This window comes from Hetaerina americana, unplaced genomic scaffold (assembly GCF_022747635.1).
Source record: "Hetaerina americana unplaced genomic scaffold, ioHetAmer1.1.p SCAF_15, whole genome shotgun sequence".
NCBI classification, from domain to species: Eukaryota; Metazoa; Arthropoda; class Insecta; order Odonata; family Calopterygidae; genus Hetaerina; species Hetaerina americana.
The window spans coordinates 7,943,129-7,968,853 of record NW_027286625.1 but is presented as its reverse complement, the minus strand read 5'-3'; the positions used below and the strand labels follow the sequence as shown (position 1 = coordinate 7,968,853).

The 25,725-nt window shown below is 46.8% G+C and overlaps 1 protein-coding gene across 1 annotated transcript in view; it reads left to right on the top strand.

Annotated features, from left to right (window-relative positions):
- Positions 1-5,045: 5,045 nt before the first annotated feature.
- Sesn (Sestrin) overlaps positions 5,046-25,725 on the top strand; it is a 59,865-nt gene continuing 39,185 nt past the window's right edge. The window contains exon 1 of the mRNA XM_071583832.1: positions 5,046-5,830. Coding sequence (XP_071439933.1) covers positions 5,810-5,830 — 21 coding nt within the window. The 5' untranslated portion in view covers positions 5,046-5,809. The remainder of the gene's footprint in view (positions 5,831-25,725) is intronic.

Genomic DNA, 25,725 nt, shown 5'->3' with positions numbered 1-25,725 from the left:
ATAGTAAATTGTTTTTGAGGTTTTTTTCGTGAATACTTATTTGTGAAAGAGGTAAGAAATTATTAGAAAATTGCTTTTCTCATCGAATAAGAAGTGCAAGGTACATAAAAGATTAAAAATTAATGTTACGATCAAAACACTTTTAATAAATATAGAGAAATAATTTTCGTTTCACGCATTATCGTCCTTCGTATTCACCTTTGAAGAGCTTCCTCAAACGACGGTTGGGATTTAGACGGTTATTATAATTGATGTTTAATTTAATTCATTAATTAATAAAGAGAAACGGTATGCTGCCCAGGCTTTGTCATTAAAAATCAAATAATTGTTACCGCAACAAAAATTTCTAGACGCTCCCCAGAGAATGACATTGTTACAGTTTGAATATGAATTAAATAACGGTTTGTGTGAAATGAAGACAGGTATCCCATTAAGATTGTGACTGGAACTCTCGAACGATAACTTATCGAGATACGTTCATAGAACTAATGTTACTACATGCATTTTTGTCGTTAATTGGAGTTGCTTTTATGTACCGTTATTAAGCATCATTCACTGGGTCGGTGCAATCACATTTTGTGAGCTTGAAACCCTTAACCGTAATAATTGTCGATGGCCTAGCTCTTTCAACATGCGAGGCAAAAAGCGTGATGTCTCCAATGGCGTCTGTCCTCTAAACCGTTGCAGATGCACTCCTCAGCCCTTATAAAAAAGCTTTCAAACTAGGACTCGCTTTTTTATGTTCCAAGCGCCCTCCTACGCTTTCATGCCATCTCCCGCTTCCAGCCTCATAGATATTTTTTATACTTAACTAGGTCTCTTTTACGAAGGAGCGCATTATGGTTGACAAGGGTAGAAGTAACAATGAATCATTGTTAGCGGCTCAAAGAATTAGCTGTCCACGAATTTTTCAAGGTCATTTATTTGTAAAATGTTTGGTGGCGTCAGCCACATATTAATGAGGTATGCCTAAGTGTTTTATGATGTTGAATGTTAAAGGGGAGCTACTTATATGATCCGGACCTATTTGCATTACTTAAATGAATTTCCATTGTTTATTTATCAATAAAAATACATTGGTGAGTATCACTATTTTGTTGCCTTGCAATAACATTATTATGAGTTCGGCGCTGTAGACATAGTATACGTTCAATCATGTTTAAGATTCCGCCGCCTTGTATCAATTGCTCATCAATGAGGGATAATTCCGGTAAAGTAGAAAAGAATTTCAATCGCCGATCAGTCTAATGTGATTGCATGTTTCAATCGTGCGGTTAGAAAATTCGTTTGGCCTCTCTCAAAGGTTTAAACGTCGAATCATTGAGTAGTTGTGGCAGAGTCCTACTTCCGTGCGTTTTTACTTCGAGATTCTTTCGTTTGCGCCCAGCAACAGGCGAGTCAGGGAAGAGGGAAACGTTTTTGTTCTGAATGCCTTGGTCGAGATATTATTTCCGAAACTGCACTCGTTTCAAATAAATTACAATTTAATCGTGGAATCCACAGCCTGTGCTTCATAGCTCTAATGGGTGATGCTCCATTACAGCAAGGCAGATGTTCTGCAACTATAAAAACTTGAAAAATCCCAGGCAATTCAGTTTGTTTATACAAATATTTAAATGATAAAATGTGTTGCATAATTCATTGGCATTGAACTATTTATTTTTCAAACCTTTTAAAATGTTTAACTTTTGCGATTTTGGTTTTTAAGATTTCCTCACGATCATTTCTTACGTCTTGATTTACTTCTACAATGGTCAAAACGTTAGAATTTTTATTTCAACGGTTCATTCAATACAATGTTTCTCCGAAAACGGTGCACGTATGAAATTGTTCTATGATCAAGGAGGTTTAAATCAAAGGTTTGGGACCCAATGGTTAGATCCATAGATATAAGAAATATTTAATATTTTGTTTCCATTAAAGCCTTAAATTAAATGCAGAAATATTGTTTAATTGTAACTTAAATGTTATTGCCATACCCATCGTTTCCCATTCCAAGGTATCCCCATTCTTCATTTGTCTTCTTTGGTGATTTTGCCAGGTATTTTCGTCAATAACGACGAAATTATCGTCTAGTCGTTAAAATATGTAGTTATACTTCATGGGCTGATGTGAATCCCCTGACACGCTTTGTTAGGGGTCAGCAGGGTACGATATACAATAGTGCATAAAATAATTGTCTTTTGCCCTCGTACTCACTGTGAGTACCATTCGTGGGAGAGGCAGACGTGTTTTTGCTGTCTTGTACTGTAACTTGTATGTACTCTCTCATAATTTAGCGCAAAATATTTCATCCTTAACCAATATTTATTCATATACATGACATCATTTGTCGTCTCTTGGTTCCGGAATTCTCAGAAAGCGGCAGAAACTCAACAGTTATCCCTTGAAGTACATCCCCGTCCCTCACTTAAAGGAGGAACTTTGAAAACTCCAATAGGCACATCAGAATTCTAAACCTTCCTAAATCCTGCCCGAGGGTTTTCAATCCACTTTCTCGTCTCGTTGACCTCCTGGGACCAAGTGCCCAAGGAACCGAAAAAGCAGTGATAAAATTAAACGACTCGCAACAACCACAACCACCACCTCCCCGTACCGTGTGAGGCGCCCCGAAGCGAGTGAGGCATTATGGGAAGCGAGCTCTCAGAGAAGGAAACCCTTTCGTTGGGTCGACGGTGCTGCCTTTCCGTTAACGCGGCGGATCGCGGCACTGAGGAGGTCCCGAGTGAGGATGGAGGGTGGAATAGGGGTGAGTTCCCTGGCAAGGGGTTAGACGACGGGGGTGGGGTAAGGTAGGCTTTGAAGCTTGAAGGCTTGCGAGCGTGATTTAGGGAGCGTTCACTGCTAAGCAAGCATGTGCACGCATGCACGCCGGAACTCGTTTCTCACTTTCAAATGTTTAAAACTCGTAATCGGGATGAGTACGGGCCCTTCTCGAAGCGTTAGGACGGAGACTTGCCTTCAAGAGCGACTTCGACTTCCGAATCGCGAACCTCCTCTCATCCCGCCCACAATGAGACTCTCATCTCCGGGTGTAAAAGTTCGTTGGATCGAATTTTGAAAGCCAACAGAGAATTTCCCGAATTCATTGTCGAGCCGTTATTGATTGCGCAACAACCGTGTGATTACGCCCCAATTTACCCTCTCCGATACGAATATAAGCTCCAAGAATCACCCGATTTCCGTTGCACTTACTTCCCCATTGTTAACGGGGGCGTGGGTCGCGACCGATGCATAACCTTCACGCGCCCCCGACCGGATCACTGCTACGCCGATCGGGATTTTTCCTACGGCTTCCCGTCGTGACACATGGTAACTTTGGGACACGAATGGGTTTGTTGTCCCAATGGAGATCCACAAAAGAAATGACGAATTCCCGGGCTATCCTTGTCATGATTCCTAAAATTAACGGCGCTCGCCTTCGATGGCATACCTACGACTGTCCAGCTCTGAGAGAACCACAAGAGCACAGAGGTTGACCCTTCCGATGATAAAAATAATTTCCGGGACGAAGAGCTGCCCCAGTCACGATTAATAGAGCGAAAGATGGGGAGGACCCAATTTTATTGAGTGAAGGAGGGTAGAAGACGACCCTTACACAGGGATAGGAGACCTAGGTTGGAAGAAAGCAGAAAGTCTTAAAGGAGGGAGAGAGACGGTTGGTCTCCGCTTGGAAGAAACGAGAAACGGTCCGAAGGAGGCAGAAGAGACGGAGGGAGATGAAAGACGGGAATGGGAAGGAATGAAGTCGAAATATACGACGAGGAGAGGGCGGGTAGAAGAATGGAAGGTTTTATTGTATAAATGCTTCACTGGAACCCTCCGAGAACACACACACACCAACACAAAAAACTCATCCGTCCCCGAGTTACGTCAGTCCTTTTCACCTGGCAACAAAGGCGGAAGAAGCCGTGGGAGGCGGGGAGAGGAAGAAGACGGGAAGAGGAATGAAATCTTACCAAGGAGCAGGAGACACTGTGCTCTGTGCCGGCCGACTTGTGTGAACGCGCATGGGGAAGGAGGAGGCAAAGGGAGAAAAGACAAGCTTCGCATGGGAGGTATGATAAAAACGGAAGAGACGAGAGATGGTGGTGAGATAAAGGAAGACGACCTTAAAGGCTTTGTTCCCATCTCTCTCACCCTTCGACCGAAGAGGGAAGGAGCAGCCAAAGAAAAATAAACTCGACACCGCTAAGAAACGAATGAATCAATCCCTGTTTTCCTTACCTTTCACACGCATCGACCCTACATCGAACAAGTATGCGTTCACCTACGGCGTGCATCATAGATACGTAAATGCGGGCTGAGTACACAAAATCACGCGTGCCTCCAACGCAATGCACGGCCATCGCTGGATCATGTGACGCTAGATGACGATCCCAGCGCGCGCGGCGGCGGAATGGGGAAGTCGCTAGCCCATCGGCAAGAGTACCCCGCCGAGTTGAGGTGGGGTGGGGGTTCTGGTGGAGGAGCGGCAAGGGCAGGAGGGGAGGGACAAACTTCCCTGGGGCGCTTTCGTTGCTAGGCGCCTACCGTGCCTCCCCTTCCCCCTCCCCCCTCATCAAAAAGGCCCCCCCTCCACTTCCCTCGACTTCACTTCTCACCTCCACCCCACGTTTCTCTCGCATCTTTCTTCCATCCCCTTCTTTTTCCACCTCTTCACTTTCCTCTTCCATTCTCCCTCCTCTCCTACGCTGATGCAACCCGCACGGCGAATTTCCAGCGCACCAATGGTGGGACCCTCTCCCCTCCCGAGCCCCTCGTGGCCAACCCGGCCTCGCCTCCGTTCCCTCACACTCCTCCTGCTCTCTCGCCCAACGTGCCCCCCCTCCCTCCATCCTCTCGCCTCTTCCCCCTCTTTCCCACTCCACTCCCCCCTCTCTCCCTTTCCGCAGCCCCCTCCGCGTCCCACCCCGAGTCTACTCCCGACCCGTTCTGGAGGGGCGTAAGGGGAGTGTTGATGGAGGGGATGGGGGACCGGAGGGGAGGGAATTGAACAGATGATTGCCTTGCCTCTACTATTTCTCCTCAGTTGGGTTCGAGGGCTGGCCAGAGAGATCAGCTGGAGTTTCTTCTGCTCTCTTCCCATTTGTAAACCGTCTGTTTAAGTTCTCTGTTCGCACGCCCGGTTTTCTTCGTTGAAAGTTAAAAGACTTTTTGTACATAACAGTCTAAAGTAAAGCGCTTTTTATCGAAACGAAGACCGGTGAAAGGAAGGAGAATTTTCTGAGCGGGACAAGGAAGACTTTTGAGCAGCAGCGGTCGCGAACCAACCGTCGATTGACAAGCGGCGCGAGGAACACAAGGAGGAGAGAACGTCTTCGGGGGAAACTTTCCGAAGGAAGGAAGAAGTCTTCCGTCAGCCGATTTCGCCGCCGGCTTCCTCCCGGCATCACTTTTCCCCCCAGTCCGTGACCGCCGCGACGCTCCCTCGTCGCCCATCTTTTGCCACCACTCTGTAAACACGGCGGTCTCCGTGGAGAGAATAGTGGGAATTGAACCCGGGGGCATCGGTTCCGCAGCGACCACGAGGCACCCGGCTCAATCCCCAGCAACGGTAGCCCACCGTCCGCCGGACGGTGATGAGACTCGCCTGGCCGCGGTCCCGTACCCGTCCGCCGGTTGCGGCTGCTGTCAGCCGTTCCAGCACAGGCGTCCGAGGGCCCTGGTCGTCGCGCCTGCGGGCAACGGCGGAAGAAGGAACCGGAGGAGGGAATCCGCCAAGATTCCGGTCTCAAACGTGTCCGAACCCGAATCGCTGCCGCCCCTGCCGCCGGGAATAACGCCGCTTGAACACCGGCCGGAGAACATGGGGCAAATTGGCCATGATGTGAGTAGTCGTTTGCGAATTGTGGAGGGTGGAAAGTGTGCTTGGAGGAGATTGATGCGGTCTAGCGGGTGGGAAGGAAAGAAAAGTTCGGCGTTTATATAGTCTCCGCCTTCCCTCTTCACTCATCTCCCCTTCCCACCGGTGATTTCGATGCCAGAAACGAAATTTTCTTCCCGTGGATGTCCGTTTGTCGCATCGCAACGTTCTCAGTGTGTAGGAAGCCCAGACGAGTTTGCCACAGCGCAGCTGTAATGCCCGTTTCGGCGAGTGTCGAGAGGATGAAATTCGATCAAATCGCTTCGGTATTAAGTTCATGCGAAATGAGTATCTAAGGTGTGTATCGTTTGTGATAATTTACGAAATCGAAACGATTGTTGGTGTATATTTCCGAGTATCCCTTTGGTTGGTTGCATCTCGTTAGTTTGGTTGGTACAGTTTTGTACACATAACCTCTGTCGATATGGACGTCGAACCCTGGTACTTGAAACTGGCCCCTTCCTCCAATAATCTCACGGCGATTCTTCCCCGATGTCTAACCAAACCGTGGTCCTCATCTTTTGTTTTTCTATGCAATTCCCCCCCCCCCCAAACCGACGTTTCGGCGGTTGTTGTCTGTTGTTGTTGACGTATTTCAAAATTTGTGGAGGAGTTAGTGTGTTTATGTGATCACTTGGAGGGTAATCAGGCAAATCAGTCTGCAAATGTTTTCTGAAGAGGGAGTTAAGGCGGCGCACATTTGAGAGAGAGAATGGGAGACATACACTATCTGCAATTCGAACGGAAAAGGTAAGACCGAAAACAAGCCATTATATATATATATATATCTATTATTTTGGGCATTGTTCTTTTTTGTTTTCCATGTTTCTTAGGACTGTTGCATTTACAGCTTCTTGCTTGGTGTCGTCGCACACGAATTCGTGACAGGGTCCCAAAGCGGTGTCAGCGGTGCCAAAGACTTTTTATCGCCTGCGTTTGGTAATAGATGAACATAAAATTCGCCCCTTCTCTATCTAGCTTCTTTTTTTAGTAATGTGCTGGTACCAGCTCCCATAGTGGGATGATAGTACCCCGAAGGTATGCAATTTTGCCGGTGATTTATGAGGTTGTTTACCCATTTTGAGGGAGTGAGAGGGAACGTCGCTCGTAATCGAAGTTGTTTACGGAATGGAATGAATCGTGTCTGGACAGGACTTCTGAGAATACCTGTTTTTGCCTTCTAATATATACTGTATATGTAATATTCACTGTGTTTTTTCCTCCTCCGATCTATTGGCTGCGCCCGAGTCGATAAGTTGATTGTGAATTAATATGTAAGCAAGGTATGGGTAAAGTTTCTCCGGTACACTGAATCCTTTAGTTATGGAAACACTTCAAATCGACTGAAGTGAGTGCATGCTACTATGTATCATTATCGCCGATAGAAGCGGACCGTTAAGTCAGCTGCATAACAATCGGGGTAATTACTACCACATTAGTCGCTCGCATGTATCCGGCCGGTTGGCTTCATTGTCGGGCCGACGGACGAATAACTGACGGTTTATCGCCGGCGGGGTGGTGGACTCCTTTGATCTGACCCTCGTGACTCACATTTTTAAGTTAAGCCGGCCGTTTTGCCCGTCATACGTCACCCATCGGTGGTCCTTGGGCCCTCCTCAAATATTCCACTTCCTCATTCTATTCGCCTCTCTCCTTTTGAAACACTCGCTTCCGCTCTCGTGCACTCATCGCCGCGATTCCCTTGCGCCCACTCAACCAACTCCGGGAGTAATTCACTCGTTGCTTCACGGCGAGCCGTTTCTATCTCCCAAGAATACACAACGGGGGGTGGTTCACGCCGTGTCTATCTTCCACAGTGTTCACCGCCACCGTCATGATCACAGCATACGGGCCTCATAAACTCTCAATCGTGAAATCGCATTCTTTATAGTGAATCGATTCTTCGAATCCTGATGCCATTTTCAGATTAGCCCAATAAGAGTCTCAAAAGGGCCTGGAAGACCGCATATGTCGCGTGGACTTGAGTGGAGAAGTACAAGTCGTTACTGGGGATCTCCCGTCTGTAGTGCTAGGTGCAATGCTCAATCATTTCGGAATGAGCTCCTTTTTGTGTAGTCTCAGATAGGGTGCGTGACAGGGGGTAATTCCGCCCCAGGTATGCAACATCATCAGCAAGTTAGTTTTCTCATCACAAATACATATATGATATAATTCACATTATAGCTTTATATATGAAAGAATTCACATGATAGCAGTCTTATGCAAAAAATACCTGGACGCCAGGCTAGGGCTGGCTCCATGGGAATGCGAGGCGTGCTCCTTGTGACGAGAACAATAATAAATGTTAGGGGTTTTAGCTCTGTTGATGTCTTAGGGGAGTCATTTGAGGTTCGAACGACTAGTAGGTGTGTTATATGCGAAGGGAAAAGCCATCGTTGATTACCAGTAAACGAGCAACTTACCCGTACACTGTCGCAAAGTCGCCTATTAATCCAGTCTCTTTATGACTTCTATACCCCTTTGGCTGTATCATTTTTGCCCTGGACCGTTTCGTTCCTCATCTCGATGTCGCTCGCGACCTGCGCTGCCGCCGTGGAAACTCCTCACCGTAGCCTTGGTTCGCAATCAACTCTTGGCCACCGGCCCCGTCGACCCGAGTTGTAGCTCAATGGTTTCGAGAGACGGTTTCAACGATAAATCAATCACTTTATGGTTTTCCCCTTGTTGATGCTGACCCCTCGTCTTTTAAGTTGATCCGACCCCATTTAGACGCTCCTATGCCCTCGTCGCATGCCGCCGCATATACGCTCGGCGTCCGGCGTTTTTTGCACACCCACTGATTCTATCATTTCTCCTTCATCGGTCAGATTTATTGATGCTATTTGAAGTTTTCCCCGATGGCAATTCCATCACCGTCCCGAAATGAAAGGGTGCTATGAAAGGATGGTTATGTATTACGGGTATTAATTTTAATTGCATTCATTTTAGTAGGCACTTTTCCTCTTTTCATCGGCCATCAACGTTACCAATTGTAAAATGTTTGTGTGGTTTGGCTATCTGACGTTAATGGGGGTCGGATTACGTGTTATATACCCTAATGTTGCCTCGAAAGTATTGAATGTTTCAATCGTTTGGTGTTGTTTCATCTGAAACTTGCCTTGTTATGTAGTGATTGGTCTAATTATTCCGAATTAACGATTTTTGTTTGTTTTTCGAGGGTAGTTTTTTTGTCTTTCAGGAGTGTTAAGTGGCACTTCGAAATGCTATCACTTCACCTAGTGGTTCCTTGTCTTTTTGATTCCATGGTATCTCGCGTTTGTGAATTGTCATTTCATGTGCAATATGCGTTGTTTTTCAGTCACCACCAAGCCAAGGAAGCGGAGAGTGGTCGAGGTCTGACCGCATGTTTTGCGTCCTAACGCCTGGTCGCATATTTCATTTTTCTTCCATCCTCGCCCCAATGAACATCCCATCATCCATTGCTAATTTTTAGGCTAAAGGCATTTGCAAGTTCACTTTTCAGCCTTGGTGACATCTCCCCCGCCCCAATCATCCCTACTTCCAAAACCTTATCTCAGAGTATTCTTCACGTCAAATATATCCCCTCATCACGCTCTTACTTATTCACCGTGATTTCCATCGGTGGGAGATGTTTCGTGGTCCTCGGCACTTTGGCATTCGAGGGGTACCCCACCCATCCCCTGCACCTCCCCCCCTTTCGCACGGCTTTGAGTAATGAGATGCGAGACGTGAAGAGCATTCGTCGCCATGGTGAGCTGGCCAACCAGCGGGGGGAGGAGGGGGCGTTGGGGGGAGGGATGTGAAGTGGTTCGAAGGTTTTTTGGTTCGCTGCCAAGAAACGAGAGGTCTCGAGGTGTAGCAGTCAGCGAGGGAGGAGGAGGGCATCTCGCTAAGATGGGAAAGGAGTAATATGTACATGAATACGTATACTCGGATAGCTATGTATGTAAGTTCATTGGCATTGGAAGGGTATGGGGGTAGGAGGGTTTCTAGGCGGCCGCGATGGACATTACGGTTCACTGGCTTTTCCATACCGACTGCAATTGACGACGTGACCGCGACTACCGTGATAAACACACAAATGCACCCGAGATTCCCCCGACTGGGGCGCTCTGGGTGCTTTGTGAAACCTGCGGCACGGTCTGCTCTCTCCTGCGAGTTACTTTTACCCGACCCTGCCACACGTCGTTCACTCACCGATCTTGCACTTCACGGCATCTTGGAATGATAGCGCCCGCACAATTTTCGGCGTGTGATGCATTCTGTGATGGCCCGGCAATGTCGAAGATCGGTATTTGGTAAAATCCTTCTGTAAATCGAGCCGAAAACATGGGTTTTTATGTTTTATCTCTCTGTTTTACAAAAAATATTTTTAAACGGTTTTGTAAAATTTCTGATGTCGAGGGAATAGATAATTTTATTTCTTGATTTTTCTTGGGTACATCTCAGGACGCTAATCGTTCTCTTAAGAGTGGCCCCGGTATAGGTATAGGTATTTGATCTGAAGTTTATCACATGAAAATGATTACTCGATTATCTGTTGGTAGGGTGTAAAAGGGTAGTTTGGATTTTACTGTAGAAAATTCTTGCCTTTACACTGCTGGAATGATTGATTGGATGGGGATTACTCTTTGTAATGCCTCATTAATGACTTTTCGCTCGATCAAACAAAACTTGAATCGGAAAGCGTCAGATTACCCAGGTCGCCACCCGACGTTCAAGTAGTTTTCGGGAATGTCCTTGTTTAATTTCGTGATATGGTTTTGTTAATTCATGTTTTGCCAAAATTAGCCGCGCAAATGATCCTTTTGGTGTTATTTTAGGTGTCATATCCTTCCCTTGTTTTTTTGTTTCCTCTAGGGCCTGATTTGAATAGCTTCGGTGGTGTCGAGAGATTAGGCCCTCATTGCCTCGGCTCCGTTTTCATTCTCGTATCAGAATGAAATAATTATGTTTCGAATTATGTCTGTAGCCGCAAAACAAAATTATTAGTTCTTGAGATAAGGAGTCGCAGAACGATACTGAGGCAGGGGTGAAAAAATACTGTTATAATTCCGAGACGTCGATATTCTTCCCTCAACCTTCGCTGGAAAATGTTTAGTGGATGTTCCCGTCTCTTTCTCTAGTAACTACGACCGGTTGATTCCAGCCCTCTCCGTTGTGGCGTTGCTTCCCGGACTGTGGGCGAGCGAAACTACTCCTTCTCCCACTCCCTCCACTCCATCCTCCCCCCCCCCCCCCCCCGAGCTCGTAAGTTATATTTTTTAGTTTCTAGTCGAGAGAGAGAGAGAGAGGAAAAAACTTTGGAAACTATCGAAATAAAACTTGCTCACGCAAATGCGTAAGGCGATATCGCTTCCCAACCATAGTGTAGTAGTCCTTAGTGGTGTTGGTTGTATAGGATGAGGGAACGCCGCCGAATTTTCTCGCAGATGTTCTCCGCGTTCTCCACCACCACGCTCTCGCCCTCGCCGTACGGTCGGCCGGAGAGTGTTTGCAAAAAAAGTTCCTAATCTTCCTCGCCTTTCCTCCTCCCCTTCTCCTTTCCCCCTAGGCTCTGTTTTTCTCCCATCTTTATTGCCACTTGAGTTTCTCCCGGGGATGCGGTCCGTCGCTGTGGCAGTGTCGGAAGATGCGGATTCCTCCCTAGCTCCGCGGGACAGGCAGCTGCCTGCCCACGGAGCTCGGGGTTGCAGTAGAAACTATGGAATTAAGATGGTCGTCGGTCGGATGGGGAGGAATTTCGCCGTGGCCTTTTATTTTTATTTTAATTATCTCCCTCCCCTATCTGTCTCTTTTCCTCCGAATTCCGCTTGGCCGTTGGAAGTGTATGTTTTGATGCGTCGAGACGCTGGTGTGTAAATAAGGAACGGAGAGATGTGGTAGGGGAAAGTGCGTTTTTACGTTTCTGTAAATGGAAACATCTCCGTTTTTAAGAACTCCTTGGGGGTCGAAGAGTGTGTGTGTGTGGGATTATTTTTTTTTCCATTTTTTTTGGATGAGAGGAAATACCAGAATCCATGATAGGTGATCCGTGAAATTAAGCCGGATTTTAAAAAAATCGTTTTTCAAAATGGTTTTTTTTTAACGTTGCATTGCGATTTTAAAATGGGGAAATCCGATATTCTGTAGCCCCATCGATTAATTGTGAATTGAGTAAAAAATTCTTTTTATGGATTGCCCGTTGTGAGATTTTCTTCATTGTGTTATAATGCCATCCGGACTAAGAGGCGTTGTAATAGGGTAATGGTATGATATTTTGCGAGGGTCTGGGAGTTAATTCACGCAAAAAATGGACCCTTTTCTCACTCGCCCGCCCACAAAATCCTGCCCATCCCTCTGCCTTTTCCCCTACTCGTGTCAGCCGAGGAAGTTCCCAATAACCCAGGCTGCTAGTTCATCCCTCCCACGTGAAGTGCTTGGTCGGGCCTTCGTTTATGGCGCCCCCCTAAACCCCCTAACTCTCATGCACGCCACCACCTCCCATACCCCTTCCCCTCTCCCATACCTCCTCTCCTAACTCCCCTTCAACTCCAAGGGGGGACCCACGCTGCCGTGAGATGAGGAATTTCGGTGATCGCTTCGTGACGCTAGGCGAACCCAGTATAGTCTAGTGTGGTCGGGGAGTCGAGCGCGGGCGGGAGGGGTTCCCTACTCTCCCCTCTCGTGTTCGCTCTCAGCCAATCGATGATGACCGAGGAACCAGTGATCGAAGGTCAAATGGAGTAGGGAGTGAGGATGTGTGATGTTTTATTCATGTCGCGGGAGGGTTAGGCTTTTTTATTCGCTGTCGCCCGCGGGCCGCATCCCGGGGACCCTCCTCGGACGTTTGTTTTTTGTGTGGATGTTTTTTGTAATTTAATTGATAATGCCATCAACGAATTTGCTGGTTATCGTATTAGCCCTTTTTATGAGGGGAAATTAGGATTTTTTTCGTTTTGTCGCGTTTCTTAGAAAGTTCCGAGGGGTTATAGAGCCTCCTGTTTTTTTTAAATATGTCAAAGTTACTGTTTTTTTGCCGCAGCAATATATTCCCCGGACGCTGTCGTATTTTTTCAAATGTAGTTTTTGACTGAAAAGAGGAAAGTCTGAAGTTGTTATATTGCATGTTATAGGATTAATTTCCACTTTTGTTTTCCTTCACGTGCCACTCGAATGCACTGAGTAGCCCCCAATCCACGTGTAGTACATGTGTAATGAAGAGAGAGGTCTGTTCAGTCGCCATTCCCCGGAGGACCTTGTCAATTAACTATCTTAATTTGTCATCCCGGAATTTCCGTTCTCGGTGATTGTCAAAATTGTTCCGTGTTGAATTGTCACCGGCAGCCTTTAACGAGGAGGCCATTCTCATTCCCCGTCCGTCGCGAAAGTTCCGCAAGAGCGTGCCCGCGGGATGCGAGATTCATTAGTAATCTTGGCAACGTTGCAAACAAACCATAATAATTTTTTTCGTATCTGCCTCACGTCCCCTCCGTTCGCTGGGAACCACTCCCTTCTCTCCCATCTCCCCCTGCCCTCTACCCCCCTTTCCTCCCACCCCCCTCTCCAGCCTTGTTCCATGGTTGTCAAAATTATTCTCTCTGGTCGGCCGAGTTTATGGTATGCAAGTTAGTTGCGGGAGCCACCGAACTCGGCAATTGATGTACTATCTGTACGCTCGCGCGGTTTCCAAGATTTGAGGTGTCATTAACGACTGAGTACATGATCTTGGTACTTGTTTTTTCTGACGTGTGTAGGCACGCACACCTGCATAGACCCAATAGAACGGAAATATCCATTTTCGTGAGTTTGTGCGCAAACTACTTTTTTTTCATAGACAGTCGCAAGCTCCTCCCCCCAGCATGATAGTGTTAACATCTCTGCATGCGTTGGCGTTTTTTATCGGTCGTGGGATTATTGTCAATTAAAATTTCATAGAATGCCTTCAAAGTCGGGCAGGATCACTTATTTCTTCACACTTCCTCGCTCTATGCTTCGAAGTCGCCGATCGAAGATCCTCTCACTCCAGCTTTCTCCAAGAAGAGACCAGCGGTCTGTTGCCGGGCTCTCCCTTCCTTCTTGCCCTTACCTCCTCGGGACATCTCTCTGAATTGTTATTCCACCCGTCGTCGTACTCGCGAGCTATGACTCCCAAGGCTGGAGGTTAGAAATGCTCTCCCTCCAGCACTGCCCACGGGTTGGCATCGTGTATTATGTCCTGCCCATTACGAAAGATTTACCTCGGACGCTTAGGTCCCTTGGTATTATTCTTTCTTTCATAGGCGGACAGCGTTGCCGTTCGTTCCCCAATAAAATATCACGCTTCGCGCCTGTCCTACGTCGTGAGACTCCTTTCCCCCCTCCCTCCCTTCCCCAGTCCTGATGTGCGATAAAGGCACGACGGGATTTTCGGGTTGGTTCGCTTAGGTTTGTTTTTTCACTTTTTTGGTGTTTTAAAATTTTTACTTTCCTTCGCTCCTCGCAATGTCGAAGCTTCTTTAAACAGTTTTACTCCTTCGTCGCGATCCAGGTTTTTTTCCCTTGCATTGGCCCATTGTTGTGAATTCTTTCGAGAAAGTCTTCCCAATGCTAGTCTTGTTAGGTTTATAATGCCACTTTCACAAAGTTTTGATTTGTCTTGCTTAGTGCTTGTTTTGTGGTGACCATTACGGAAATCGCGTCCCTAATTGTAGGAGTTCCTTATTATATGTAGTTGGTCGAGTAAATGTGTGGAGATATCAGTTTCTCACCGGAGGGTCCACGAGATTATATTATCGAAATAAAATACGATGCGATGTTTTGGCAAACAACCTCGTGGGAATCAGTAGCGCTGGTGCAGGAGGGAAATTGATCCGAATTGGCCCGAAGACCTCGGATTCGTGAATATCATTCAGCACGCTGCAAAAATACGTGTGAACTCTATCCACGCGAGTATCGGAGCCAACATTTGGGTTTATGATAACCTTCAGTTGATTTTCTTCTGGAAAACTTAAATTTTTTATGGAAGTCATGATTTGCAATGAGACCGCGTCATTTTCAGAGAGACCAGCCGAGGGCGTTGTCATCACTTTCCGGAAGCAATATTCACTATCTTCATCCCGTTCAGATTTAATTGCGCCTTTGAAATCATACTCTCGGATGGATGATCCTCCATTTTGGTTAGTATCAATCGAGTGTGAACATTTTAGGGGGACTTCGAATTTCCCCGGCATTTCACCTCGGCCCTCCCCTTGGTAACCTCACCTCGGGTTGGCCAAGCGCACGCGGGCAAACTCGCTGCAGAAGACGCCTCCGGCGCCTCTTCCTCCCCCGCACATATCTCTTGCTTTCCGCCCTAATGGCTTTCGGCTTGAGGATGGTTTTCATGCGTTCAGCCAAGGGAGGATGGTGCGTGCCCGTTTACTCATTCCCCTTTATTCGATCTCGGGTACATATGTACTCGCACGCACGCATACATATGTGTTTATATGGTTCGTTTCTCCCCCTCTCCCTCGCCGCAACCCCTTCAGGATCAATAAAGGGTAGCAGGGGTGTGGTATAGGGATGTCGGTGGAGAGAGAGAGGGTCATAGGGCGGTTTTAACTGACCTAGGGTTTAGGACGGTTTTTAGGAATGGACTCTCTTTTCCTTGTTGGCCCCGTCGGCTGGGATTGGGGAAGAGAGAGGGGTCCGAGGACCTTGTTATACCGGTATGAAGTCGCTCGAAAGCCTAAGAAACCCCTTCCCCCCCTTCCTCATGGCCTATCGCCCCCCATGGGTTTATTCCTCCCCTCCCTTAAATAAATGTTTTATTAGTTCCGGGGATTCATTCATGTCTTTGGAGGGTCACTTAAAAATGTCCCGACCTCATATCATTCTCGCTAGTAATATATTTATGTAGGTAGTCCTTTGTGATGGATTATTTTTCCTTAATAGTTCGTACGCATTTTTCTGAGTTTGGCGGATGTTTGCCGCAGCATTCGATTTGCTTCCTCAGCGATATTCCCGGCGCATTATCCTCACGACTAGGCTGCTGGTAGGTATTCGGTCCTAATTTCGTGCGCCCTAGCAAGATTTGGGATTGGGGATTCCTAGATCCGAAAATAGGAGCAACGCCTATCATTTGATGTATCTAATTTGTTGAGAGGATCCGCGATGGTATCTTTATGAATTTTGAGACCTCAGCAATTTTGTTACGTTACAGCGTATGGAAAGTGTTTATCACGCATTGGTTTCCCTAGGTGTAAAGTTTTATCTAGTAATAACTCGTTGGTTATGTTCACCGATCTTGGGATACTTGTGGTAATTATGTATTGGGAGATTTAAGAAGCGACTAAGAGTGAGGTCAACGTTTTCTCCTTCATATGTATTTTCCAAACCCTAAGATCATTAGCTGTTGAAACTCTTGTAATAATTAATATTAAAGTATTTATGCCCGCGGTTGGAGACGGGAAACCTACCTATGGTGAGAGGTGAAATATTAAGACTCGTTGGATCGTACATTTTGCAGCAGTGCTCTGCTCGACTGTTCAAACGTCAAATGTGGGAGTCCCCTGAATCCGACCAAGTTCTGTCACTGTTTTTGAGTCGGTTGACGAATTTATTCCACTCATCAGCCCCTAGCTATAATCCGCGGTTACATAAAGGGGGGGGAAGGATGTGGTGGGGTGAGTGGGTGGGGAAAGCTGCCCTATCGCTCGGACGTTAAATCCTTTTTCCTGTGCACTCTTCCTGTAGCCATCTGGAATTTCCTCCGGTTTTCATACCAGACGTCGTCGAGCGCTCGTCTACGCCATTCCTGAGTCATGGCATTTTCAGTGGTTTCGTCATCCCGAGGAGAAGGGGGGTGCATTACTCTCTTGGTGCGTGGAATATTCCCGGTCTGCCTTTGTCATCCTCCTCCCCGGAATGAGAAAGAGTCAGATTTTGATTTGTTCTTTTCGCGGAAGCAATTTTTCGTTGAGCCAAGACGTTTTAAGTGTTGCCGTATCCGTCCGTATTTTGCACTTAGAAACTTTTTTTAAATAATCTTTTGCGAGGGGCATGCCGGTTCTTTTTTGCCAAGGGTGACCTGTTGTAGTAATAATCTCTCTTCGTTTCGCGGAAAATGTTGACGGAAGTCTTTTACGGGACAATAATTAACTTTTATTCCAGGGGGGGAGTGGTCCTTCCGGTTCCGTTTCGTCCTTGGCGAACTAACCCGGGGAAATCGTTCGCTCGAGTCATTTGTGGCGGCTCGCCGATACGAACCTCAGGATTTTCGTGAATGTCTATGATCGTGAGAAGATATCTCATCCGCAGGTGTTTTAAAATCATATTTAAGTTTCAACTGCAGATTCGAGTTCTTCCTTTGTCGGTTTTCCCTTTCCGGAGGCGTCATTCTGTTCGTTGACCCCGTGCCGAGAAGGTCGCCGCCATCCACCTATCTGCAAATTGCTCAATGCGAAATTAGATCTTTACTAGTTGGTCTGCTATGTGACTCTGGTTTTTTTCATGGTGTGGATCGTGACGATGTTAACTAGTACAGCGATATTGCCCGTAATTAACATTTTCCATACGGTTCTCCTCCCCCCCTCATATTCCTCCCTTTCTCCCCACTGTCCGTTTTGTAATTACCAATTTTTTTAATTACTTACGAATCTAACGTGTAATCTTTATCGTGGTAGTAATAGTTCACCGGCTCTCGAGATCTCTCCCCTACCAAATTTTCTTTCTACTTCGAATTTCCGCCATTTGTTAACCATACCTGGCGATCTTTGTTGTGACCACTTACTGCGACGTGTATTTCAGGAATTCGCCATTGGGAAGTGTATTAATTTGATACTGATAGAGATTGAGTGAAGCAAATCGGGAGTGCATATTTTTGTTTAAGCGTAATGGGTTGGTGGTGGTGTATTATTCCGCAGGCAACTCGTCGTTCGAGTGCTATTCTATTTGCCGTCAGTTACGCGTACGATTTATCTATCCACACCAGTGGCGAATTGTTACACCGCTCGGCTTCCACCCATTGGCGTTCAAACCGGCCTCCGGTCTCTCCGATTTATTCGTTTTTTCCACCTCCCGAGTGATCGCCGCTGTCACCTTGTAATAGTCCTCCTCTTTGGTCGTTGGCTTTGGTAGTTGGTCGATGAGTCACCTCGGGAGAGATGATGGCATCCGGGGTGGGAGCCGGGGTCCTTCCAGGTAGCCAGACGATCGATATAATTCGTACTTGCATCGGAATGCCTGGGGGGGATGGGTACCACGGAAACACGGGAGAGAGAGAGTGAGTGGAGGGGGGTCCTTTCGTCATGGAAATTTCCACCGACGGCGTCCCTTCGCGTACGTACTCCTTCCTATATTTGTGTGCACGGTTTGCGATAGGCCGTTCGCGCACAGAAAAAAACTTCGTGTGAGATGTTGCAGATGCTTTTGCGCTCGCGTTTTGCACTTTTAATTTTTTTTTCATTCTGCTTCGTTTTTTTTCTCGGCTTGCTTATTTTAGTCGAGAGCGCTCCACTTGACGGTGAGAAATTGTGTCAGTCTTGTTTGCTCCGAGATAAGACGAGGTTTATTGAGGGGGATGGTGGAAGGGGGTGCGGGAGCAGGAGTGTTGAATCCTGCAGGGGGGGGGGCTCTCGGGGGTGGTTCCGCGAATGCAGAGGATATTTCTGCGTACCTCGGGGTTGTTTGAGACGGGGATTTTGTTTTGGGGGGCAGGGTGACGGGCAGGTGAGTAACTGGGTACAAAATGGGCATTGAAGGCGATTTTTGGATTATTGAATCGTATATTTTTGTCCGTCGTCGGAAGAAGAAACGTCCCATCTCCCCTCAGCCATCCAGTCGCTCATTCCATTATGAGTTTGCATAATACATATTTACATGCGATTCGGTGGATTGCCCCAATTTCGGTGGCCTCCTCGTAGGATTTAACTTGGCAAGCATACAAATGTGCCTTTTGGTCGTCAATTTATCCATATTTCATTGTACCGTGGTTTTTTTTAGCACTTTTTGATTGATGCTTAAGTTTCTCTGCACCAAGTCGCCAACCGTCATTTTTTTGAATCGTTGTCATTTTATCATTTCATATGCAATGAGTGTTTTGTGTAATGCATGCGCTTTATGATGTGTACGTGAGGAGGGGGGGAGGTTGGGTGTAATTTGCCTCAAGTTTCCATTTTGATGTTTCCAACTTTCGTGCCCTCCTCTCTCCGCCGACGGAGGGCACATCGGCGTCGTGCGAGAGGAGTCGACTCTGTCTGTGACAGTCTTTGAATGGCAGAAGCCCCGCAGCGGGCGTATATTTGCACAGGGTGGCTTGGAAAGTAGTTCCCAACCCAAATGGGAATCCGTTATGTAGACACAAGAACACTGAGAGAGAGTATTGGGCCATTGCCCTCCCTACCTCCGCGGGGTTCTATTCGCGGAGATGAGGGATTTCTTTTGTTATCTCTAAATGCGACGGTGGCGCCGTCAGACCCGAATAGATAGGCCAGCTATTTCAGGGGAGAGGGATTATGAGGATAGTTTGATTTGACCCTTTCCCTCCACCAAAGGACTCCCACCCCATCTTTCATCTTTCCCTTCCTTCGAACCCAAAACACTTTTCGGAGCAGTTTGTTCAGACTGTTTGCTGTCTCGCCATAGCTCCTCCTCCGCGATTCCTTCTTCATTCATAGCCACTGCGCCTCGTGCAGGCTGACATCGGTTTGTCCGAGCGTCCGTTGACAGTAGCTCCGCGATCGCCTCCGCAGATTCGTAAGTTTTGTGGCGGAGAGTGAGGACCAAGTCGAAAAAAAATGCAATTCGGAAACCTTGAATTGATATTTTTGCGTACATTGTAGTGCGTGTGTAAGTGGGATTTGCGTGATTACCGGCGAAGCGTATTTTCTCACGATGCGTGACTGATTTCTGTTGATTTTCTTGGAACAGGACGGTTACAGTTTTTTTCTTTCGTGGAAATGTAGGATTGTTTCGTTCCAAGGACAAAAAAAACAGTGCTTTGGCGGAAAAATTCGCTTCAGTTCGTAGTGCCCCCCCCCTACAAAATAACCCCGTTTCCAGGTTCATGGAATGGTGGGATCGGCATTCAGGTTTTGTCCACCCGTTTGGAGCGGCAAAACTAGGCGGCCTGTGGTTTCTTTCCATCATGGCTGATGGGCGCAGGCCCCCCGGCCCCGCTCTAGTAAATAGGATGATTGTTATTATCTTTTAGATCGACTTGAATTTTCCGCCAGAAATGACCTTTCACATGACTTTGGACGTTTCTCCGGGGTTAGAGAGCGTAGGAGAGTTTAATTGGTGCTGGGAGCGAGTGGATATATATGTATTCTCAATTTTCCAATCTTAACCAGGATTTGAATGTTGATGCTAGCTTACAGTAGTTCCGCGAAACTCTCGTGCCGCGACGATTAACATTTCTGTGTTAAAATCGTATTTTGAAGTTTCGCGTAGTATGTTGTTTGCCTCGACAATAATAATTTGGTTTTAAAATTCAATTGGAAATGTTTAGTGTTCAATGGTAAGGTAGTAAAAAAACAATCCTAATGATGCAATGCTACAAGTAATTGCTGAAATTGCGTCCAGAATGTCCCGTCCCGTTGTAATTATACATGTATGTATTTTCCCGTTGAAATTCCAAGGGTTGACATCCCTGGCCGAAAACGTATGAAGAAATACTGCAATGAGTAATGTTCTGTGACTCCCATTTTAATTTCTGGGCTACATTTCGTCGATTCCCGTGATCATAAAACTAACGTCACGAGGAAAGTGGTGAAGTTTTATTCCTATTTTCTTCGTTCCTAATAACGTGCTAAATAATAGAAAACCTTGGTCGGTTTTGTGTTCGGTTGACTAATTCGCCGTGGAAGCTTGGGAGGGGGGGGGGAGTAGGCATCGGAGACACGGGAAAGCGAAACGTCTTGCCGGTGAAAAGGTTTTTGTAATAATTAGTTCTCTCTTTCTCTCATTGGGTGCACACCCGTCCCCTTCCCCTATATCTTCCGTGACGCGTGACGTAGTTCCCTGAAGTCGGTTGGTTCCCTCCCCCCTCTCCTCCGGAGCCTTCCAAAGGCGGTGAGGAGGAATGTCGACCTGAGCGACCGAGTCGTCCGCCGGTTATAGTTGCGTGTCGTGCACCGCGCCCGCCATGGCAACCAGGCGACGATACCCCGTTGGCGGGGGTAGGGGTTGCTTGGAAAGGCACCTACTTCATCTAACCCCCACACGCCAGTGAAAAGGGACGATTTCTCGTTCGGACGTCGTCACAGCCGGCTAGGTGGTGGGAGTTGCAACTGGTGTTCTTAATTATTTTTTCCCCCCTCAGTGCGTCAAATGTATCATCGACTCTTCCCCTCTCATGCCTATTCACTATTATTTCTAAGCTACGGGTCTTTTTTATTCGTCCCATTCCCGCCGTTGTTCTTCATGGAACATTTAACTTTTTTCTCCTTCAGAATCCTTTTTCCCGCCTTCCAGCCGTGGTCGTCGTTGAAAGGGGAGTCGTGTGGGGCAGTAGGAAATCGGGCAGGTTTTGTTTGACCCATTAGCTCGTGTCCGACGTTCCCGAAGGCGGGGCCCATTTCTGAATTTAGTACAAGGGCAAATCTGGGGCCCGGGTGGCGGTGGGTTTCGTTTGGAGATACAGCCAGTTTTTGTTGTTTTGTTTAAAATTTTCCATTCCACTGATTTACCAAATTCGGCGTCGCCATAGTTCGGATGATATATATTGCGAGTGTGGCATTGAAATCCCAGGAGTGATCGTAGCTTTAAAAAGAGTTAACCGATAATTTTCGTACATTATCATTATAAAATTAGTTTTCGCGGATCGAGGAATGTGCATATCAAATTCGTCACACCCGAATTTCATCCTCACTGCACTATTTCTCTGCTTTTGTTTTGCTGAAAAGTTTTTAAGAAGTTGCATGAAGTCGAGACCGTTTTCTGGATCGCGGCGTTGTCTGTTAATGCGTTGTCATCAAATGGGAGCATATATGGGACGCTATAGGTTTACCGAATCGAACATGGCTACCGAAAACTTTTCTCTGCTCTCAAAAAATATATCTCCAATAATAGTGCCTCTCAAGCCAGCGCACAAAGATACTAAAAGCATCCTCCCATTCGTAAGCCACAAACCCATGAATTGTGTGCGACAGCTTTGAAACGGCACTGATTAAGAACCTATGCCTCAGTTTATATAATAGGACCTCTGCCCCTTCGTGAGACTGGTTGATTGGCACCAATGATCGGTTTAGGTGGATGTTCACGGTGACTCTCCCATTTGGTAGGGGCGGGGGGGGGGGGCCTTCATCATTCTAGGCACGTCCTCTTCTCTACTTTGTGCGCTACATCTCGAATAGTTCGTTCGAGTACCTCAAAACTTCTTCGGGTCGAGGACGGGTTCATCGACCGCTGGCTGCACCTCTCGTAGCGGGGCACGGGGGGATTTCTCTTTCCTCTGCGCGGTGCGTGAATGTTGTATTTGCCAAGTCGTGCATCCCGCGTGCCCTGTAGTCCCCCGTCCATTTGAATTCCTCCTCCGTCCAAGCCGATCTGCACATCTTGGTGGTTGGGTTCGGTCATTCTTTCTGACTTACTCTCTCGGACCGAAGCTTCGCGTTCGAGTTTTGGACTGCGCTCCGTTCCCTAATTTTCCCTTTCTGACGCAACCGAATTCTCATCGCCCCTGCCCCCCCATTTCCCCCCCCCCCCCCCCGCCGCCCACCAAGTCTCGCGTTTTGCGTCAGGTTGCAGTATTCGTTAAAATGACTCATTTGAGTGCGTTCTCGCCATTTCGTCGGGGGTGAATCGGGCGTTTTACGTTGGATGTTTCGTCATTACATTCGTCACCAAGAATGAAATAAGAAACGGTCTTTTTTCTTCTACCTTTTTTTTATCGTCCGTCCTATAAGGGCACCAGAAGGAGGGGAGACCGGGGACAGCTTCTGACCAGCCGGGAGACCTTGAGGGACGCGAGTTTTTGGGCTGACCTATTAAATATTTTTCACGGCGGAGTGAGTACACTTCTTCCATCGACTCCTTAATTTATACTGGGAGGAGTGCGAGTGCTTTCAAGTTTGCTGCGCGACGGTTGTGTCCTCGGTGACGCGTGGAAGTGTTTAAAAAAAATGGAATGCTTGCGTTGCCATTTTCAACTGTCTTTTCCGAAGGTGATGAAGTGATCGGAAGGATAAAAATGATTCCGACAAAATTAGATCCCCGTATAAAGTTAATACGATAACGTACCTAGTTAAGTTTTTTCTTTCGAATTTCCGCTGAATCATATCTTTGCGTTAACATAACTCTGTTCCTGGAAATGTTTCAGCGAGTCCTCATCGTACAAGAACATCGTACGAACAAGTACCAGCGAAATTTGGGGGGGGTGGAGGGGGCGATATTAATTGTGCGAAAACAAACTTGTCTTAAATTTTAATAATTTTATCGCGAAATTCCCGCAGTTCGTGCTTTGGTGAATTTCATCCCACTTACCCCACCAGATTGGGAGCAAGTTGCTTTTAGAAACTATATAGTGAGATTTTGTATTCCTCACTCTTGGTCACATCCCGTTTATCCTGGACAATTGAAAACATTTTTCCCTAATTTCAGAGCCTTCACACAATCAACACGCACGCACACACTTCGATATCCCCGACGGCTCCCCCCTCCCCCTCTCATTTCCTCCCCCACCCCACCCTTCACGGTCTTCCACCCCGGCACTACTTCCTCCCCACCCCCACTTCCCCCGACACCTCCCTCTTTCTCACTCCCTTGCATAGTAAGCGACTCCCTCCTCCCTAGCCTACAGCGCGCTGTGCCATAGCCCGAGGACTTGAATGTGGGTCACCGGACCGGCCGGCCTCTTGTCGCTCGGAATGGAATTATTAAAAGCGCCATTTTGTCTTGAGCGATTTCTCTCAATCATCACCACTGTAAGAGGAGGGGGGGAGGGGAGGAAAGAAGTCTCATTCTTCTTTCACTCCGCACTTAGGCTTTATTACCCATCATTCTCAGGCGGGCGGGAGATAGGAACAGCTCCTCCAAAGACATAGTGGAGGTAGGTGGTGATGCCCTCTGTACGTCCTCAGGAAAAATTCTTCTTTCGCCGAGAGGGTGGCGCCGTGAGTGGTGGAAGCGTGAAACTCTTTCAAGAGAGTTTGTAGGAATTGTGACGTCCTGGTTTTATATTTCTTAGCGGAGTGATTTTTCTCTCAGAATTTCGTCGGCTATTTTCGTAGGTGGAAAAAAATTTTTTGGTACTCCTACTCCCTCCCACCATGTCCAGCCATCAGTTTCCTTCGCGGTCTATTGCATGTTGGTCTCCCCCCCTTTTTTTTCCTCTCCTCGCTGTTGCGTCAGTCCTCGGTGGCTGGCTTGAGAGGCCACGAGGTGGATGCCCCCTGTGGAAAATATAAGTCCACTTCGTGGAAGTGTCCGTGACCTATCTTCCACCTCTTTTGCCTCTTCTAAGTGGTCGTTCAATTGTCGTTATCCGATTGTTGGTTCGCAGTTGTGGAGGACAAATGCATCGGTCGCCCTGGCTCAAATACTTTTTTTATTTTGTAAAGATTGTGAGAGGGTGGAATGGGTAGAAGGGATTCGCTTTTAATTACCGACCGCGGGAGGTGCGTTCAACGAGTCTTTTTACGAACTGTGAACGCGGATGTTTCGAGATTTGCCTCTAATTGCTGTATTTCGTCGAGGTGTCATGATTGCCCGCAATTATCGCTGCTTGGTAAAAAGGAACCAAATTCACTAGCTCATGTCATCCACATGACCGAGTTACCGTGGGAAATCCTATTTGTTATTAACTGTGGACGTTTCTTTCATTATAAACACTACATCGTTCCTGGTAAAAAAAATCGTTTACTCATTGCATTTGTTTTTCTAAGATGATTTGAGTGCTCCTTGAAACAAAACGAGTATTAGTAGAGGAAATGGCAATTTTTACCCTCGCGCTCAATGTACTTGTGCGAAAGTTTGCTCTTGAATATTGATAAACGTTGTTGGATTTTGACCTACGAGGTGGCAGAACACTTCCCTAATATTATTCTTGTAGTCAATCATTCATAAATTAACAGTTTCTCGCTATTATGGACGAGTTGCTGATTTTTGAGATGGTGTACATTTTTTTGCTGGGAAATTTATTAATCCGTTAGCCGTAATTTTCATGTCAAGGATGTGAAAGGTAATTCGTATCAATTACCTTAGTGTTTTTTTTTAGCGTCTCTACGACCTTATCAGTTATCACTTTCCGTATCTCTTTTCAACATGTACATGAATACGTTTACCTTGTTTTTTTCAACTTAAGAACGTTGTTGGGTGTCGATTGCGTCAGACGCCTAGCGTACCGCACTGCCCTTCTTTCTGGTAGGCTTGCCTCGCGTGCCAACTTCTTCCTTCTCTCCTCATCGAGGGCGTTCTAGTAGTAGCTCCTCATTTCGCGGACTTGGGAAAGTTCGTCGAACTTAGCTAATTCATTTTGCCTTGAGGTTCAACTCATTGCCGCGTGCCCTCCTCTTTGAAATAATCCTCGTAATGGTTTTGGTAGTCCTTAGTCGCTTTGAATCTCGGGGTGCATTGATAGTTCGTCTGTCCGTTGGTGACCTAACGCCTCGATTTTGATTGTGGAATAAGCCGCGGTGGTCACTCTTGCCAGGCGCTGGATGAGGGGGATATTTTAACTGATCGAAACGTCCTGACGGTGGACGTGGTGTGGTCATCGCGGAGCTATGATAAAAAACGTCCCATTTAACCGTCCAATACTCCACACCGTTTTCTCATTGAATCCGTCCCCGGACTAAAGATTCTGCCGATTTGACGTGCCACCATTCACAAAAGAGAATGCATTTGTCTCTATATACGGATTTTGAGCCTCTGCGAGTTTTGGTCGTCGTCGTCGAACAAACCTGCCCTCTGTATATTTTTGATCTCATTTGCTATTT